The sequence below is a fragment of the Phyllostomus hastatus genome, unplaced genomic scaffold (assembly GCF_019186645.2).
Source record: "Phyllostomus hastatus isolate PE091 unplaced genomic scaffold, TTU_PhHast_1.1 phas_contig_159, whole genome shotgun sequence".
Taxonomy (NCBI): Eukaryota; Metazoa; Chordata; class Mammalia; order Chiroptera; family Phyllostomidae; genus Phyllostomus; species Phyllostomus hastatus.
In genome coordinates, this window is record NW_025333640.1 from 19,103,628 (window position 1) to 19,124,764 (window position 21,137).

The window sequence follows — 21,137 nt, forward strand, 5'->3', positions numbered from 1 at the left end:
TTTATCTGTGAAATTATCTGAACCTACTCTTTCATTATATCTGAATAGAAAAATGCTGTTATGTTCCTTTGTTTAGCCAAGCCCTACTCATGAGAAAATCCTTTCTCTATATTACATTGTTCCGTTATTGTAAAAGGGTTGGGAAGTCTGTATAGGTTATTTCTGTTGGTTTTCTCTTGGTAATGCATCTGCTAGTTCCTTCCTACAATGTCATGCGTTAGTCTGTGTGCTGGCCTCAAGATGATTCTAGGTAGGTTCACACCCTGCTTAAAAACCCAGACTTCTGTGAAACCTGAGGAGCCAAGCCTGTTTGAATGCTGCAGATGCAAGTCAGCAGGAATCCTGGTACGTTCATCAAAAACGACAGAAAATACAACAAAGGTATGAGTCACTTGTTTAATATACAAAGTCTGTCACAGATAATTATTTTCTTTTCCTTAATTTGCCTTAGTACACATTATCCACAAAACAGTAAATTGTTAATGCAAGATAATCAGGTAAAACCAAAAAAGTACAAATGCTCAATCTCAAAAATTGCACACAGCTAAAACAATTTTTTTCTTGTTTGTTTTAATGCAAGATCCAATTTCAAAATGGGCTTTCTTCAGATGTGATGGAACACCGCAGCCCAAAAACTAACAGGACACCCTTTCAACTGCATTGATATGTAAAATAGCACCTTTGGGCTGACTTAAGAAAAAAGGTTTTCATCTTTCTTAATTAAAGTGTAAGTCCTACACAATTATTATATAACAACTACAATAATGATAATCGTAAGTTTTAAGAGCTCCACTTTGTCCCAAAGTATCCATTGGCAAGGCAAGGACAGGTAAACTGTGTCAGGCCGATGGAATGATCTTACCCATCTGATCCCCAAAACAGGTGCAATAACCATGTCATTGCTCTCTGATGAGCTAATTTTCCAACCCAAGAGTGGCCATTTGAGGGACACCCAAGGACCTTTTCTGCAAAACAAATTAACAATGAGGCCATCTCTCTGGAACCATAACCACATGTAACAGCAGCTCAGAGTGAGATTTAATCTCAGGGCATTTTGAAGGACTCTTGGCATACACCAATCTTCACTCAGTGTTCCCATTGCTATATCTCAGACTGATGGGATCACCTTTTGTTTTGATTTTTTTTTCATTTTGGTTTTGTGTTTGTATTTAAGTTTCATGGCCTTTTGGGCTTCACTTATAAGACAAAGATACTTGAATTTCAGTCCTTTGCAATTTAAACTTTGATCCTAAACAATAAAAGTGACAGTTCTTAAAAAAATTAACAGCATAAATGTTTGTGATGTATGGTAATACTACAGATTCATCATTAGAAAAAGCCAAAGTTTTTAACAGAACCATAAACCCATTCTTCAATTTCAGTCCTTTGTCTCCATTCCATTTTGTTTTTCTTTTATCAGCAGGGAAACATGCTTGAAAAAAAATCATTCTGGAGAGCAGATTTTCTTTCCAAAGGGCATATCTAGTCCACAAAAGCCAAATCTTTCTACAGACAAGACTAATGTACCATTGCCACATGGAACATAAGAAGAAAATGATCAACATTACGTTTTAAGTGCACATAGTTATTTAGATGGAACCATAAACAGCCACTGCAGAAAAACTTTTTAAAAGATTTACATTCAGGAGTTCACGGTTTAAAAAGGTCAGAAGAATAGCAGAATAAAATGTACCGTATTTTTCTGGGGGTCTCAGCATAAGACGTACCTAGGTTTTAGAGGTGGAAAATAGGAGAAAAAAATTGAAGCAAAAATGTGGTAAAAAAAAAGTACATCTTATAGTCTGAAAAATACAGTAGATTTTGGCTTGCCAGAGCACTATATTATTTTCTCCTTTAAAAAAAAGTTAAAACCTGTACAAATTAATTTTGAGAATTTAGGCTTGGTTTTAAAACACCCTGCCATCTTCTAACAGTCATACAATAATGTTTATCTTGACTTTCCATTTTAGAAATGTTTTCTTAGTGTTAAGGGTAGCCCTTCATACACTTGGCCTTATTTGAGCCAGACCTCTACCCGCTGTGAAATGAGTTCTGCACCCACCTATCTTGCTTAGGTTTGCACAGTATTTAAATGATATTTTTGGTGGTGATAATTCTTTTTCTTCCAGAGCAAACAAGAGAAATTATTTCTTTGTTGGCTGGTGACTGGATTTTCCCCCCTGGAATATTTGTAAACAGCATATTGCCACTGCTAAACCACAGGAAAAATGGATTAGTAAAAAGCAGAAAAATCAACAGTTACACTAAATCAAGGTTAATCCCTTGGGTAATGGGCCCCAGAGTTTAGTTTAAGTTTCATAATTTCTATTACACCCCTCATGTCCTTATTTGTACAGAAATCTTGGTCCAATGTAGCTACCTCAATTTCATTATCCCTGGCCTTTATTCCACATCCATCTGTACAAGAAGTTTTAAGAAAGATGAGTCATAAACCTTTTGTTCCCTGACCGAACACATTTTTCTCATGTATAGACATGAGGACACACACATGCCACACACGCAGAGTGGACATGGTTTCCCTTTTCTTCATTTCTGGGGATCAGGACTATTTGGACCCTGGGTGGGCACTGATACCCACGTCATCGTTCTCCCTGCAAGGTTGTCACCCCCCTCCTACCGTGTCTGGGAAGAACCAGCCCAGGGACAGTCACAACTGCATCGCTGCGGTGCCCAGACGGCTGGCTGCACGGCCACACCCAGGCTTTGGCTCTCATGGCCATCAAGGCTGCCTTCTCACGATAATAAATATGACAGCTCACAAAAATAAGTCACCTTTTTAAAATGTAGAACATCTCTTTGACGGGCCACTATATCTACAATCGTTAATCTAGCTCACCGCAGTATCATTCACGCTTCAGTTTTACATGAATATGCAAAGAACACCGTAATCAACTGAACTGTCAAACCTAAACAACTCAATTTATTACTTATCACAGAATCTGTTGAATGTTTTTGCTTCCCAGCTGAGCAAGGGAAATACTGTCAACTTTTACAAATAGAGTTTAAATGCTAAACTGCTCATCTGTCAAGTGAACACCTTATGTGGATTTTTTTTAAAAAAGCCTTACACATTTCACCATAACAAAATAGGTAACCATTATGTTCCCTATCCTAAGCATTTCTTGGTAGCAAACACGTGATTTCAGAACACTGCCGCAGGCAGACTGCTTTATCTTTCTCTACTTGTGTTCTGTTCACTCTTTTAACAACTTTACCTAACTTCAACCAGGCTGTTGAATTTGATTGAGTGCTTTGTAAAATTATAACATTTGTGAGACTTTGAGTAAGAGAATGAATTAAGCTGCTGTTTTGAAATAGCCAACTGTTGAATGAATCAGAGGTTCTGTCCTCAGTGTAGGGCTGTGCCCGCCGATCTGCTTAGCTCAAACTGAGATGTGCTGTAAGGATCAAATGCAGATCGGATTTTGGAGACTTGGTTCGTAAGAAAAGATGTAAACTATCTCAATAATTTTTAATATTGATGACATGTCGAAATAACTTGAATATATAGTGTTAAATAAAATACATTATTAAAATTAATTTTACCTTTTTATTTTAAAATTTTCTAAAGGAGCTATTAGGAAATTTAAAATTTACATATTTGACCTGCGTTTGTAGCTTACAATATAGTTTTGAGAGACAATGCTGTTTCAGAGGGTCCAGATAAAATATGGGAACTGATAGTTGATTTCAACTTCTATTAATTAACAGAGCCAATTAAGCCCCCAGAAATCTCTGAAAATCTTTCATTCATGATTTAAGTATAATTCCAAGTATTAGTATCTTCAAATGTGTACTGCATCTTTTTAAAAATCATGCATCTCTCAAAACAACTGGCCTGCACTGTCGCCATCAAAATCTACCATCTGTCAGAGTGTGACTGGCACAGGCTGCATCCCCCAGCTGTGCTTCTGAGGGGCCTCAGGAATAATGCGGACAGTTGCAAGCTTAAAGCCGACCACAACTGTTACTTCCAGATCAGACAGTTAACATTAGGAGGCCTTAGAAGACATACACATCGCAATTCAAGTCTGTACTCAGAGCCTTCCCCCGGATGCTGCGAAGGCTCCTGTGTCCCTGCAGTCGGACCACGAACGTCACTGAAGAGTGTGCCTTGCTCCGGCGGTTTTTAATTGTTTTAGAAATCCCTCTTCAAGCAACTTTTCACATTCACGCTTTAGACTCTGCTTCATGGGATCCTGGTCATCTGGTGTCTTTTCCTCCTTTTTGAGCGAAGTTAGGAAAACTGAGTCAGTAGGAGAAGAGGGAGAAGTAAGGAGACCGAGTAATTCAGGATCACTGCTGTCATTTGTAGTGGCTGAGGGCTGGAACGATACTCTTCCACGAAGGGACTCCCCCACCCCAGGCCCCGTCACACGGGGATGACTTCGGAGGGGCTGCCTTCTGCGGAGGGCAGTGAGCTCGGACCCGTCTGTAACACAGGCACGACCACAGCATCCTTGAGGTCCGTGTTTACGGCGCACGAGCAGCTCTTCTCCTGTTTTTTGGCAGTGTCCGGGCAATTCTGCACAAAGATCACTCGGTTGTAGGCCTTCAGCCTGCGCCACAGTTGGATGTAGGCTTTACACTGAACGTACATGAAGACGAGACCTCCTGTGAAGCCGATGGCCACCACAACCAGTTTCGTCCAAAATGGCCATTCGAGGACGCCTTTGAAATAAGGAGGAGAACGTTATTACCACATTGCTACCTATAGATCTGGTGATTTTTTTCTCTACGACTCCTTCAAAAGACCGTGCCTGCCTGCTAAATTTTGTAGGTAAGGAATATATTGCTATATAAATAAAACAGGGTGTCCAACCTTTTGGCATCTCTGCACCACACTGGAAGAAGAAGAGTTGTCTTGGGCCACACATTAAATACATTGCGACACACAATCACAAAACAATCTCATAATGTTTTAAGTAAATTTACGACTTTGTGTTGGGCCACATTCAGAGCCATCCTGGGCCGCATGCAGCCTGCGGGCTGCAGATTAGACACCCTTGATTGTAAAATTTTGTGACTGAGAATTATAACCTGAATGGCTTAATTGCTTCCTAAAGGTTCTGAAGGTTTTGTTAACATTGTGTATGAAGAAAGTCTCTTACCTATCACTATAATGATACCTCATATTTCTCCACCTGGTATCAAGTACCTACTATGATTATCGGATATGACATAGATTTTTTTATGCTTACTTTGACGTTCCCTGTAGTTAAATCTTTAAGGAAGGATAGTGGACATATTGAGCAAAGGAATCAGTACTTTACTTTAACAAGGTAAAGTAATAAACAGATGTGTGAGATCATCTTTATACATCTTCCCCCCGTCATTCCCTTTAAAAAAAATGAGAAAGAAAGAAGCTACCCCATCTCACCAGAGAAAGCGAGTTCCTAGCACAGACATGCATAAGATTCAGGGTTACAATCATTTTAGTCAGAATTTAGTCAAATTTTATATTTTGTTACTGAAGCCACCACTTTTCCCCCCAATATAGCCAAAATAGTATTGTCTAAACATATTATCAATGTAAAAGTTATTAATATGTTTACTATACAGCAAAAGATAACAGATATATCCCTTACAAATGGAGCTAATCTAGTATTCACCTTATAGACTTTTTAGTGTGGATTAGGTGAATAGTTCTTGACACATAATGCTGTAAGAATGAAAATTGTTATTGTTGTTGCTGAGTGATTTACCATATTTTGCCTTGTATAATGTGCTCCTGTGTATAATATGCAACCATGCTTTTGGTCCAGACTTTCAGGAAAAAAATCTTTTGTTTTAATTTTTTAAATTCAATTATTTATTTATTTATATTTAGAAACAAAACTGATTATCATATTTCAGGGTATTATTTTGCACACAGATATCATTATAGCTTTCTAGAGTTACACTTTTAACGTATAAGTATAAATAAAATAATTAAAAACAGTTATATAGCTATAGAATTAGTACTACCCATGTATAATGTGCATCCTTATTTTTCCCTCAAAAATTTGGGCAAACATGTGCATTGTACACAGCAAAATACAGTAAATGTTTCATATCTTTGCCTTAATGGATTGTAAATTAAGAGTAAAGATTTCACCGGTGCCTAAACTAAGACCCTTTTAACTTCATTGGGCTTCAACATCTGGCTGCCCTTCCTGGACGCTAGGCAATGAAAACCAGGGATCCTGGTGAGGACGAAGTCCGGTTAGCAGCCAGCCCAGCCACTGGCATTTGTCAGCACTACGCCGCAACCCGGCCCCCTGGTCATCCCTTGCAATTCTAATTCCACTCATGGGGAAAGCTCAGAACTCTCACTGGAAGTTAACTACAATGAAAGGTCCTGAAATGCCTCAGTGGCTGCTCTGCGTGAAGTGTTTATTTGGAAACACTTACGCCAAACTTCCAGACCACAGTGACAATGGCTTGTAAGCTGGGATCTACCCACTGGCCCCTTTCAGACTCATCTGCTTTCCTGCAATACTGTTTCTCTGAAAATACTTTCACTGGAAATAGAATGGGATCCCCACCCCTCTCCACTGGAGGCACGCATGGTGCTAAGTCACCTGTGGCATCTTGCTTCTCTGTTTATTCTTTGAAGTTTAGCCGGGCGAGCCACAAACTCCAATGTGGGTGTTTATAATATAGCTGCAGATAAAGCAAGTTACTGATTTCCTTATCTTTAAAACAGTGATCTCTAAGGTCTCTTCCAACTTGTGAATTCGAATTCTCTGCGTATTCTGCATATGTTATATAGAAGGCCATGTGATTGGGCAGGGACAATGTATATTTAGAAAGAGTAAATGTTAAGTTGGGATCTTTTGGGGTGAGTGCTTAGGTTATGAAGAGTTATAAAATGTGTTTATATAACGGTGTGTACGAGTGGAATAATTGAGGGGTGGTTTTCTCCTTTGTTTTTATCCTGGTTGCTTCTTTCCAGTTGGTATATTATTGAAAAGGAAGAAATGAAAAAAGGAAGAAAGAAGAAAGTTTCACATATTTATAACCTTTTTATTAACTTGTTTTAATGGTAATATTCACTGTGAGTAAATAGGTATGCTGTGTGTGCACTATTGTATAAACACAATGGTTTAATTTATTTGATGTAAGGTCAAGTTCATGGTATCTTTGAAAGATGAATCGTAAAAAGAAATTTTGGAGGGCATTCAGTCCAACTTAGTTGTGACCAATGAGGGCATTGAGCTTCAGAGTGATAATTATCTAGTTCACAATAACTAGCCAGTCAGGGACCAAGGCCGAACTAGAGCCTCGGCCTCGGACAACCAGCCCAATTCAGTGTTGATCGTACAATATTTGGATTGTGAACAACAGCCCATGTAATTAATTTTAAAAGGAATAGTTTAAATGATAATGCTGAAAAGGAAAATATTGTATGGATTGCTGGGAAGTGATTTTTAACGCTGCTCTAAACAGATGGTTATAGCCATAGTTCTTATCTGCTAGACTCAGCCACAGCCAGCCAAAACTTTGGAGCCTCGACTAATGCCACGTGCTCTCTGGATAACGCATCATGTCCCTACCCTGGAGACACATAGAGGTGTGCAAGAGAGCCAGTCATGGGGAGAAAAATCAGTTGGTTATGCTGGTCTCTTATGGTGTATACATTTATATAATTCTGGGGCAACATTAAAATCTGTGCCTATAGTTTTTTTAATAGATAGTATAAAACTGTTATTTTTTCTTGGTCTGTGTTTTTGTGCTTTGTTTTTAACACACAAATAGTATGCTGGAGCATTCTTCTAGAATATGCAAGGACAAGGCACAAAGAGCAATTGTTCTTCCAAATTAGAGTTGACACCATGGCCAATTCAGGATGTTAAAGTTTCGAGCACCATGTTTCTTTTTTTTTCTTTTTTTTCTTTCTTTCTCCCCTCCCCCCTGCCCTGCCACCTTTCACAGGTGACAAGAAAAAGTGAAGTGAGAGTGCTATCTGGGGCATCATGCATATTTCCTCTGAAAGAACAACCATTTAAAAACATGAAGGGATTTTTTTTTCTTCAGGATTGTTATAGCAGTTCAAAAAAAATTGCTGTTTTATAGTCCACCTCAGTTCTGGCAGAAGAAGGACAATTTGTTGCTATTCAAATACTTTTGAAGGTTTTCAAGATGGATTGAAAATATGTTGACTTGGTGCAGTTTTTTTCCCCCAAAAGTTTGCAAGTAGTTTCAGGGTCAGCACCTGTAGTCCCAGTGCCAGAGGAAGAGGAAAGTAATTACAGCTCACACAGGTGGCCACCTGCCTGTGCTCAGGGAAGCCAGGCTTTAAATACAATTTAAACAGAAGCACACATGATGCCATTTACAAAAATCACTGGATTCCATTTGAAATTGGCTGAGTTAGGACTAGTCCCCCTGGCAAGTGGCTCTGTAGAAATAGCCACAGGGACTGCTTCTTCATAAATACCTTGTTTTTTTTTTTTAATGCAAAAGCTCTGAACACCAAAGAAAAAAGTTATCTAATTTTCACTTGCTTTTAAGAAACTGAAAACAATTTTTTTTTAAAGTCTATGGCAGAAAGCTGACTCTTGCCCATCTGTATATATTTATGGAAACTGACCTTTGATTATCATTCAAGCTTCTCTATTGGGAAATCTAAGGAACCTGACTGACGGTCCATGAAGAGACTGTTTTCTGAAATTCTGCATCTACCCAGAACTGAGAAAGAAAAAATTTGGAAGAAAATATGAAAGATTAACAATGGGAAAGCTTGGGTATGAGGCATTCACACTTAAACGTTGCTTCTGAGGCATTGACTGGGTCACCAGGACCCAGACGCCGCGCTCAGCACCAGAGGTGCACTGGACAGCGAGACTGGCCGCTCCATCTGCTCTGAGCTCAGAGGCTGTGGGTGAGGGGCAGATGGTTAAATGAGCCTTTACTATAATGTGTCCTGATGGGGCAGAGCTTCTCAGGCTGGATGCACAAGAGAATCACTCAAGGATAATAAAGTCTAAACCTCTGGGGATAAAACTGAGGCTCTGTAGTGGCCTAGAAACTTCCCTGGTAATTCAAATTAGGCAATCCAGGTGGAGTAAGGGGTGGGAGAGGAGGGTTAAGTGCACGTTGCTATAGGAACACCTGGTTCTCCACGCGTGGAGGGCATCACAATCGCTTAGTTTCATAAGCACAAATAGCTGGGCTCCACCCACAGAATTTCTGATTCTGGTCTGGGGTGGGGAGAGGCCAAAATCTGCATTTCTCCAACAAGTGCCCAGGAGCTGCTAATGCTCTTGGTCCAAGAGACACATTTTGAGAATCACTTTGTGATTGCTAGTAATAATGACTGTAGTGTGGGCAGCTGAACTAGGTGTACCTGAGGGGGAACTGCCAAGGGGGGTGGTGGGGGAGGTTAGTGCGAGGTGAGTGCTGTATTTGAGTGTGTGGTGGTGGACAGGAGAAGCTGGGAGGAGGGGTTTCATGCAGAGAGCAAAGTGGAGCAAGGGAGCTGACAGATGTTCGGCATAATTGTCTACGGCTAGGTCATGGGGGGGGGCAGAGAGTCCCGTTAAAGAGTTTGGGGTATACGAGTATTTTAATAATGGCTAATTAGGGATAGGATGTGATTCAGTTTGTATTTTGTAAGCTTGCTGGAAGCACATTATTGAGCAGGGTTTGAAAGTGGGAAAAAAACTAGAGAGTATCTAGTTAAGAAGCTACTGAAGTTTTCAAGTAAAAGATACGACAGTTTGCACATGTATGGCGGCTATGGGGGAGGAGAGAAATGGACAGATTCCAGAGGCACATGGGGCAGAACACATAGGACTACGGTGGAAGTGAGGGAGAGGGGAGAGACGAGGAAAGAAAACTGGACTGGGTTTGGTCCCTGTGTGTTAGGAAAGCCTTTCCCACAGGCGTCGGAGTGGGAAGTGGTAGGAGATGATGAGTCTGGACACACTGAGCTTGGTGCCTGGAAGACCTTTAAGCAGAAACAGGTATTCAAGAGGTAGGCAGATGCATGAGTGGAGTTCAGCATGAGCTGGGGATAAATTTGGAGGATTATCATCAGCAGAGAAACGACAACTAGAGACAGAAGGATCTCCACGGGACCAGAGAGTGAGCAGGCAGAGTCAGATAAATGGAAGGAAGGAAACAGGGGTGGGGGGATGATGGGTTCCTTGGATTCTGGATTGAGACTGTCAAGTTCATGAATCACCATCCACGCCACTCCCACATCTCAGAAGTGGCATTGGGTAAATGAATGTACGAGGGGGTTTCTGACCTATCTGTGAATGAAACGACATGAGATCGCTTCTTATGTCTGGTAGGGGTGGGGGGTTCCCTCCCATGTGGCGGAGGGAAGGCGGAAGGAGCCCTGCAGACGAGGGCAGCTGCGCCAAGTGAGGGTGACTGAGGAAGAGGGCAGGCTCCCCTGGGGCAAGTTTACAAGTGTTCTCAAATACTGAACCCGGGGTTAGACATCTCCACTTACTAAATCCCTGGCTATCTTGCCTGCCCTGGCTTGCTAGGAAAGCACTTGAGTCGTGTGAGGCCGCACGTTGGGTATAGGAAGGTGGGGATAGCGGTGGAAGGCCTGTTTTCCCACACATGTGCAATGCAGTGTTTCTGGCACACTTTCTGGGACTTGGCCTGGGCCAGTACCTGTAAATATAGGGGACGTGGATTAAAAAAACAAATTCCTACCCTCTTGGAGATTATTTAATACAGCATCTCAGGAACAATGCATAATGTAGTTGTAAACAACATAGTTTATATCAACTATATGTTTATATCAACTATATAGTTTGATATAAATTGTATAAAAAATGAGTTAAGGTTGAGTCAAAAAACAACACAAAACCTCACCCTGCCTGTCTGTTTCTCGCTACAGTGCTTTCATTCTTTTTCAGCAGGCATTCTTTTACAGCGAGATCTGTAACTCCATCACCACTCCTCCCGGGACCTCCCTCCCGCGCTAAAACTACTTAAACAGCCTCCCAGTGCCTCGGGCAAGTCCTCACGGCCCCAATTACAGGCCCTGGCGCCCAGTGCTTCTGAACACCCGGGAGAGCACAGGAGCCTGCGCACTGCTGCCACCATGAGGGCAAGTGTGAGAATGCAACATCCTCTCCTGTCTTTATAAAGCACAGGAAACTCAGAAGTAACAACGCTTTCCCTTTTAAATGTTTTTCCTTTCCTCTTCTTTTCCTCACTTCTTCTCATCTTTCTTTCATTTTCCTCTGTTTTTTAGGAAGGTTTGTAAACATTTTCATAATACTGTAAACGTACTGTGTTATCACCTGAACAGTTTCTCCCACCACACTCACCAGGGGTTTAATACTGTTTCCTCCTCCCCTCCCACGCCAACCTTGCCACCGCGGGGCCCGCGGGGGCCAGGGGAATAGTTCTCACCATTGTACGAGCTGTGATTGCGGATACATGCCAAAGCTGCAGCGCCTAGCGGGAAAGAGCTGTGTACCTTTAGAAGTGAAATAATCTCTATTAAATGACCTATCCATTTTAAGTGTCAGAATATGCCTTAATGATTTTTAAACATCCTTCTTTTCAGACCTCACAGTCAAACCTGGTATGTTTAAAATTTCGAACCATAGTGTTAACCCACTCTATCACATTATGTAGTATTAATTAACAAGCTATAATATTCTCTACTAGAGTATTAGCTTATTCGTGTTTTAAAAGAAGCAATGACGAGGGGGAGTTAAAGAAAACCCTTCCATTTTTACAACTGTTTGCCTCTGCACATGAGGAACAACCCAATCCTTATTCCGCTCTGGAAAATTCGGGAGTGGCTCTCCCTACTACGGTCTCCATGGACTGGATCATTAACCTCACATCTCAGCTCGGGACTCCACACCGAATGCTTTACAGTCAGAGTAGTAATTAGTAGCATAATGGGAGAAGACTCAGTCTGCAGTACTGGTTTTTGCTAGTGTTCCATTCATGAAGGTAAACTGGGGAAATGGTTTTCTGACCCAGCTCTGGGGAGCGTCAAAGAATCCAAGAGAGGAAAAGAGAAGAGACATGCATGCTCTTACCATTATCATTGCCTTGCTTGATTTCCTCCGCGGTCCGATCGATTAGTACGTACAGGGACCAAACCACACAGGTGATGGCAATGACGTGGAATGTGACAGAGCAGAATATTTTCCTCCTTTCGCTCGTGGTCATCTGCAGTTTCTCCCACTGCAATCATAAACAAATCACACGAAACTGCATTTCCAAGTCGGAAATTTTGCCCCGCATTTATATCCCACACACCGATCAGAAATGGAGGGAAAATATTAAGTATACGCATGCCGAGGATGCTATAATATTGAAATAACTCTTCATGTTTAGAAAGACTTGAAATCATAACCTGTGGCATTAAAGACAACATGAATAAATATTAAAATGAAAATGATGTTTCCTATTCTCCAAATGAATTACCAGTAAATCATCATTCCTGTGTTGCTAGCCTGTTGTTTTCTTGTCTGTAACATAAATGGGACAGGTGTAATATTGTACAATTTTTAGAAAACATTTCCTTTCAGGTTTCTACATATTGCTTCTTTGTGATACTAGGTTATAAGCAGTACCACATAATTTCTTCTTGGAGGAATGCATAGCCTGATATAGTGTTGCATTTTTCAGTGTATAAATCTAACAAAGTATTTAAATGGCTGGATAATATCTGTGAGAGAACGCCAACATGGGTTCACAACTCTCCCTCCAGGAAACACTCATTTTATTGTCCAGGTAATGCGATTTCAAGAACCTGTGATTCTTTGCATTCTTTACTTACTATGCTCGGGTTAAGCAAAACCTTTAGAACTTCGAAGACCCCACCCCACTCCCATATAAAATTCCATGAACAAGTCAATGGAAAACAAGAAGGCATAAATCATGTTCCATAAAGTCCTGGCTCCGTGACATTGGCAGAGTCCTTTAATTTCTCTGGGACCACTTGCTTCATCATAAGATGCAAATTGCGGCCGAGGCTGCGGCAGGGCACTTTAGAAGAGGTTATCATTCTTTTCTTCCTTTATTAATAGACTGGTAATTCTATGAGGGTTGGCATTGTGCCCGGCGAAAAGCTGCTTCCCAGCCTTCCTTGGCAGAGGAGGACATTGGCTGTCTTCCAACAATCAGATATGAGTGGCTACCTACTTGAATCTCAAGATTTTGCCATCCTGACCCAGGAATTGTCCCTTCCTCCTTTCCTCCATTTTCTTTTCTTTGCTACCTGGAACTCATAATTGCCAGTAAGAGTCCCAGCTGTCATCTTGCCACCTCTGGGAAAAGTCCTGAAAATTGAGGAGGCCTGAGACCTATCGGCAGTAGCACCTTCGGCTGCCACTTACATGCAAGGACAGTAAGTAATGCCCTGTCTGATGAAGCCACATTTCTCAGGACTCTGCTGCTTGCTGTCAAATGCAAGTGCTGGTCAGTGACTCAGACAGAGTCCTCCCAACTTCCCTTCCAGTTTGATGATTAGGATTCTGTGATTTCCTTCTGAAGAGAACACAATATGTCAGGTCTGATGATGATGCTCCAGAGAGCTCCTTAAACATTTTAGAGAAACGAATGTTTTCTTGACAAAGACTATCTGTTTCTCTCCTCTTACTGGCCAATCATCACAGTTTTCTTTATAAAGATTCGTTAGAGCCAATTAAAATTCATATTTCAGCTTGTACTTTCTTTTTCATCAAACTATATTTTACATAGCATTTCAAGTAAATAATGGAGAGCTCTTAGTGATGTGGCCGGGGGAAACTGCATGCTTCAATCCAAAATCTGCTTTTAATTAACTGATAATAAATGGAGAAGATTTTAGTTTGTATATCTTAGCTTTTATCAAAACTTCACGTATCTGAAAGTCTGGTTTTTAAAATTTTGTTATTGAGTTATTATAATGTCAATCTGACTAATCTGTATAACTAGAATAGAATATTATCATCTGTTTATAGCATTTTGTGATTTAATAACTATTTCTTGAACCACCTCAGTATTCAATATGACCAAATAAAAAGTGGAGTGGTACAAAAAGAGTCTTTCTACGTGTTCCAATTTTCTAAATGTCTCAAGTGGGTGAGAATACCTTCAGAAACAAAATATTCATATCAACTCAACCCTCCATTGTAAAACTGGCTTTAGAAAAAAAAACATTAAAATTAGGTCTCTTAAATTTGAGGAGCATTTTGATGCAGTGGCTGAAACGCATTCTTCCAAATTAATGAGCCTCAAATAGAAAAGTATCAGGGGGGCTGACAAGGATGGATCACATCGTGTAAAGGCTCCTGGTTCCAGACAATAGAAATTCTGAAGCTGTCACTTCTTAATCTAAGCAGTATTTTACAAAGAAATGAAGCGTGAAGGGACCGTCCAACATTCCTACTTTCCTTTATAAATCCTTACAGGGACTCTTCAGGTAGTCACTGGACAGAACACACGTAAAGTGATACCACAGCGCCCTCTGCCGCATAATCATATTACTGCATACAATCGTCAGCACAAAGCTTCGCCAGAAATCAATGTATTTTTAGTATAATGGTCATTCACACCCTTGCATTTTGAGGTTTATGTACAAAATGAGAACAAATTTTACAAGCCTCCACATAAGGAATGGATCGAGAAATATTTTAACAAAGCTGCCATGATGGGGCCTTAGTTTAGCATTTGGGATGCTGATACTCAATACCAGTTAACAAAAGATTTTGTGATAGCAAAGTGATAATGTGCACATAAGCATTTGCGCTCCCCTGCCGAGTTTTATAAAATAATGTGTGCTAATATTTACTGTCGTGGCCCCTCTAGAGGGGCGGTCAGAGAGGAGCGCCTCATTGGGTGCGGGGCAGCAATACCTTCAACATCACCTGGCACCTGTTAGAGATGCGAATTTTCGCGCTGCACTTAGAAATGGAGCTCCCGTGGTCTGCCCTGCAGCGGGTGAAGCGCAGCTGTCTGCCGAGGCAGCAATGTCATGGTCACGTTGGCCTTGCCACCCGCAGGGTGCCATGGCCGCGCAGCCTTTCCAATTTAGTTATTTCAGAGTCAAACACTCGCTCTCCAGTCTCTCTGTTTTAAGGTAACACATGCTTCTCCAAGTGGTCTCAATGAAGCAGGTGGAAATGCTAAAGTTGAGCAGCTGGGAAGGCCACGCAGCACAGCGCACCAGCCGCTCTCGATAACCCTTCACGCTAACAACTTCCCACCTGCCCCATTAGTCTTCCAGCTGTCCAGTTCTCTTTAAAGCACAGGTGGCAAACACAAGTCCCCGGGACTGAATCTGGCCCTCCACCTTATTTTATTCGGCCCTGCACCTTGTTTCCACCCCAGGGGCAGCGCTGAGCTCCCTGCTCCCTTGTTAAGGAGTAGTTACATTTATACAGTGCTAAAGTTACATTCGGTGCTTTGAAGGCAACCGCAAAGCTGATGTGGCCCCCGGTGAAAATGAGTTTGACACCCCTGCTTTAACGCCTTCACAACGGGGCATAAACTAGGGTGAGCAATGCCCGTTTTACAAAATCTTACCTATTACACAGGCAGTCTTGGTACTTGCTTTAGGTTTTGTAACTGCCTGGTCTTTGGTACCTGCCTTATTGTTCTCGGCCTTTGGTCCCTTGGGGAAACCCTCAACAGTAGAAAGAGTTGAACAGAACTCTGTTATTCACTTAGAAAAATGCTACTGGTAGTTACAGAGATGGAAATTGCAGCATAAGGAATACAGTAAATAATGTTGTGATAAATATGTATAGGGCAAGTGGGTACTTGAAATATCAGGGAGACTACTCTGTAAAGTATGTGACTGTCTAACCACTCTGCTGTGCATCTGAAACTAATGCAGAATGATATTGAATGTAAACTGTTATTGAAAAAATACTACTGCATTTTTCTGAAAAGATATCCACATTGGAATATAAATTAATGCAAACATTGTTTCTGTGAAATCTCCCATCTACTCTAGCTAAATAAAATAATGCAGGTTTTCTCATTTAAATTCCTTATATTTATATTCTGTCCTAAACTATAAATTAAAAAATACTGCCTGATGAGAATGCTTTTTAAATCTTTGTACCAGTGAAGACTAAAGGCAGTTTATTTGCACAATATCAAAATATACACAAAAGGGGCTGCTTAACTACATCCATTTCCTTTTCTTCCTGGCAGTTCCACTGTATTTTCCAACTTTGTTAACAGCTAGAAAAACCAGAATTATCAGCAAATCTATATAGTGCTGGAGCAAACCACGACCACCAGGTGGCGCCAAGGCCAAAGTGCTGTTATTACAAGGATCATTGTTTTGCGCCCTCTTCGCCCCCGTGGACCACCAGACCCAGAAGCTCCCAGCCAACCAGCTTCACACGCTCCTCCTGGTCATTTCATCAGTTCAGCATAAATGCAAAACCACACTTTAACTGTTTAAAATTGTCTGACCCTCTCTGTTTATCATATTATGGTGGAGTTTACAGGGTCAAGTTTAGGAAAGTTAATGTGTATAAGTGCAGAACAGTATTAGCTGCCTGTATAAAGAATTCAGTAAATGGTTATCCTAACTGGGGACCTGCAGCACACATGGGATTGGGCTCTGTCTTCACCTTCTTGTGAAAAACATCGTGGGAGGATGGAGAGAGGATGGGTTGGATTTGTTCATGCAGAATTAAGGCAGCCAAAGCCCCCAATCCCCACCTATTTTCCACATACAAATAGACTTTTCTGAAAAAGGAATCTCTTAGTAGGAAAATAGTTTTTTTTTGTTACCTGTACAAAGAAAGTAAGTAGATGAATTGCGGTGCATACACAAGGTACATTCATTTAAAAGACTGCACAATTATAGCTTCTTTTTTGTTAGGATTGAAAAAATATGTATCACAGGTTACAGTATAGCCCCAGTAAGTTTTCATGATTTTTGTCTGGAAATTCCATTCAAAATGTTATGTTAATTCTCCCAAAGAAACACTGTTCTGGGTGACTATTTTTACAAAGGGACAAACAGGGACTCGAACATTCCAGATCAAATGAAAGCATTAATGTGAGTGTGTAGGTTATAACTAGTCTTCTCTGAGCAATGCAGTACCCTATCCAAAGGGTCCAGAATTGTGGCCCAGGCTCTTGCTTCGAGCTGTTTTAGTGATTGCGACACCCAAGAAGCTCCTGGAATCAATGAGTAAAAGAGATGCTTCTTTTTCCTCAAAGGTAATTAACTTGGCTTTCCATAGATGAAGACTCAATGTTTGCTTTTTCCAAAACAATTTTTGAGACCATCTGATATAACAGTAGTTCACTGAGAGAGCTCACCTTCCTGTATTTGTGAAAAGTACTTGGAAAAGTACAATTCAGTAGAAAAGTAGAGGTGTTAAAACAGATCATGTTCAACTTATAACAAAAAAACATCCAACCATTTTAAAGCTTTAAAAATAGGTACACTTATTTAAAGAAAGAGTAAAAACATATTGTGTTGAAATGCTTGCTTTTGGTGGGAGCTATCAGTTACTAAGAACTGTGGCTCACCGCCAATGCAGACAGAGGTTTCAACCACCAGAAGAGAAGTTGTTCAAATGCAGACACCAGTAGAATCAGAAGCCACGAGAACATAGAAGATGTTGCAGAAGAAGGGTGGGAGTGGGGGGATATGGGGAGAAGCAGGGGGTTGGGGTCACGGGTGAGGAGAGCAGCACATTGTGACAGCAAGAAGCCACACTCTGAGGAAGGCCCTGGGGCACAGTGACTGGGGCCAGGCAGACCTGGATTAGAACCCCAAGTAACAAATCTCAGCTATTTTAGGGTGGATAACCTATCTCCTTAAGCTCCAGTTTTCTCATTGGTAAAATCAGGACAGTGACACTGTCCTTTGTGCGGGGCTGTGGTTAGAATTATATGAGAACACATCCATCAACAGTTAGCCCAAGACATGTCCTCAGGTAAACCCAGGGTCCCGACTGGATTTAGGAAACGAAGTGTTATCCAGTTCACAGATGTTTATTAGACCTAGAGTGGGCTTTAGAAAATTATAGTTATTTTTGAGTCCCTGGAAATGTAACAAATTTCACTTTGCCTTATTCCCACTACTCTCTGCCCACTTTACTCATTTATATTACCTGCTAGGCGCCTGTGGGCAACTGAGTTTGTGACCCTCGAAGTATTAGCATCCATAAGCAGCATTTTTCAGAGAGATGGAAGCCACAATGTGTCAAACAGACATCCAAAGAGCCGTGGCCGTAGAAGCCTATGTGAAGACGCACCAAAGGGCCACCAGGTACTAAAAGGTGCCCAGAGGGGAGCAATCGGAAGATCTAAGTTAGTGTACGGATATGCTGGAAACCGTTATGTGAGAAAATCAAGCTTACAGACAAGAATACCCTAAAAATACTGTGGCCAGTAAATTCACAGTTGCTAAAATATTTGTAAAAAACAGTTTAGCTCTATTATTTGCTTGACTTTATCAGGATTAAAATTTCCTCTTCTATAAAATGTATGTATGTTACATATTAAATGTATATCTAAACACTTGTGAATTTGATGTTATATCAAACCATTTTCTTAAAACTTTTTCTTGATTTCCCATTGTTTCCTTTCAAGGAGTTTACCAGATGGGATTTCCTGTTTTGAGCAAGGTATCTGAATAAAATTGTCCACTAGAGGGTGCAATGCTATCACATGATGATTTGAGAAGAAGGAAAGCGAACAAACGCTTATTTTATAGGTCTGTCTAGAACGGACCTGTGATGTGGTACTTCGGCACACCTGCATTGAAACTGCTGTGCTAACAGTTAAACTAGCAAATCCCCAGGTTCTGTCCAGATCCGTATCTGAGGGCCTAGGAACCTGCATTCTTAATGGGCACACCAGCCGAGTTTTATGCGTGCTGAAGTTTGAGAATTATTTCCCTGAGGAGAGAAATATTTGGGAAAATATTAAATGAGATAGGTCTAGTTAAATAAGTATTAATGAGATAAGCTTTATAATACCTTTTCTACAACAGATATTTTAGATATTTTAGAAATATCTAAAAATATTTCCACCTCTCCCACCCTCCTCCAAAAAAACCCCACTGAAATCTGGGTTGATTAACATGGCATCATATAAGAACACAAATTACTTAAAGACAACAGATGCCTTTAAACAAAGTTTCTTTTAAACTATCTAACCAAAGCTTGATTTTCTGTTTTCTTTTGAAGGTTACAGTGAAAAATATTATCTCATACATTGGGGAAGAGCTATCAGTATATCACTGCTTCAGGCATGTTAAACCAGCAGAAAGTCTGGGTGCCTCGATGGAATACCTAATTAATTACAGGACTGTGACTTCATAAAGAAGAATAACGGGATTACATTTCATAAAATGGCATATTCCGTCCTCTCCAGAGGTTGAAGTCCTGGCCTAGGATGCTTGGATTCACAGCTGCCCTCTGCACTGCCCTTTCCCAGAAGCCATTTCTCCCATTTCTGCCGTGTGTCGCCCACTTCCTGCCTCTTGGTGAATGTCCACTGCACGTGAGGGGTCTATGCAGGCCCGTTGTCAACCTTGGAGTCTAAAACGATCAAAGCCTTGCTGTTTTGGAGAAAGTGCCCCTCCACTGAGCAGAATCACAGAGACCTCGAACATTAGAAGATGCCTACAAAGACCCTATTTTACTCCCTCATTTTCTACAAATAACGGACATCCAGAAAACTGAATTGATTTGCCCAGGGTAACATAGTAAGTGATGGGCAGATGTTTTATTCTCTGGTTTTATTGGGTAGTAGATTTTTTTCTCATTCAGGAGCTAATTATTGAAGCGTCACAATATATCAGAGGTTTTCGAGGTGTCAGGGAACAACACAGCAAGATTCCTGCTTTCACAAAGTTTAAAACATCAGGGTCATGATTGTGGAGTTCTGTGTATTTGTTAGAACAGGGGGCTGTGTAATTAATTGTACACCAACAAGAGATAATGGGCTTTGATTGTGTGCTTCTATCCCTTTCCCTACTGTCTTTTAGTTCCCTACTGCCTTTTGTGTGTGTGTGTGTGTGTGTGTGTGTGTGTGATCTTTCTAAAACATTCCTTTGGGTGGCAGCAGAGAAAAAGAGAAGTTTCTGCATAAAATCTGTGTTGCACAACAGCAAACCCAATTTCACTGACAGCCCATCGTCAAAATGCTGACTTTCATGGGTAAACAAAAATTCCTACATCCTACTTGTAACCTGCTTTAACAGTAGGGTCACATCTGAACATTGTGTGTGACATGACTGAGATTGTTGTTTTGTGGGGTTTTTTTTTAATCTCAGAATATTTTAGCCACATATAAATTTGAAAAAAAATCTGATAAATATATTTAATTTCTAAATTAAATGGCAACTTAAGCTTAAATGGCAATCAATGAAGCTTTAATCTCTAAATACTGATTCAGATTTTGTACATAATCCTTCAAATATAATGCAAATAATACAAATAAAACAAAGTTTTCAGTTATATTAAAAATCAGTTTTATCAGTAATGACATGAAATGTGATTAATTGGCCTAACATAATACTTTCAAACTTGTTTTGACATTTTAGAGACTCAGCCTTTGCTAAGAAATTCTGTCCTAAAACTAAAGACATTTTTAGAAAAAGAGTAGAGTTCTTTAGAGTTTCCAGGGGTATATACATTCCCTAAATTTTATGTCAAAATATTGTTTGCATTTTCTTTTTCTGGGGAGGGGGTCTATAATTTTCATTGGATTCTCAAAGAGGTCCAAGACACTCCCCAGATTAAATGCCCTGGTGTTAAACTGCTTTCCCTTGAACCGACAGTAATAGTAATTTAGTAGTAATATCTCAACTTCTTGCAAAATAAGGAAGCACTGGGCCAGGGAAGGGCAGGAGGTGTAACATACACTCTCCACAGGCTGGAAATGAAACCTGTGGTTCAGGAACTAGACATGTGAAACAAGAGTGTTTACTTCTACAGCTGAAAGGTCTTTGTAAAACAAAGGGTTTGTTAGGCCTTTGTGGACCTAGAGGGTATTATGCTAAGTGAAAAATGCCAGACAGTGGAAGACAAATACCATATGGTTCCACTTACATGACATATAAAGAACAAAAAATACAGAAACAGATTCATAGATACAGAGAACAAACTGAGGGTTGCCGGAGGGCAGGTGGGTTAGGGGGCTGGGTGAAGAAGGTGAAGAGATTAAGA

General features: G+C 40.6%; 1 protein-coding gene across 3 annotated transcripts in view; it reads right to left on the reverse strand.

The window, feature by feature from the left end:
* Window positions 1-382: 382 nt before the first annotated feature.
* The window catches only part of MARCHF1 (membrane associated ring-CH-type finger 1), a 560,630-nt gene continuing 539,875 nt past the window's right edge, over window positions 383-21,137 (reverse strand). For all 3 annotated transcript variants that reach the window (XM_045831238.1, XM_045831239.1, XM_045831240.1), the window contains 2 exons: window positions 12,033-12,180; window positions 383-4,692 (listed from right to left, as the gene is read on the reverse strand). In XM_045831238.1, the coding sequence (XP_045687194.1) occupies window positions 4,394-4,692; window positions 12,033-12,180 (447 nt within the window). In that variant the 3' untranslated portion in view covers window positions 383-4,393. The remainder of the gene's footprint in view (window positions 4,693-12,032; window positions 12,181-21,137) is intronic.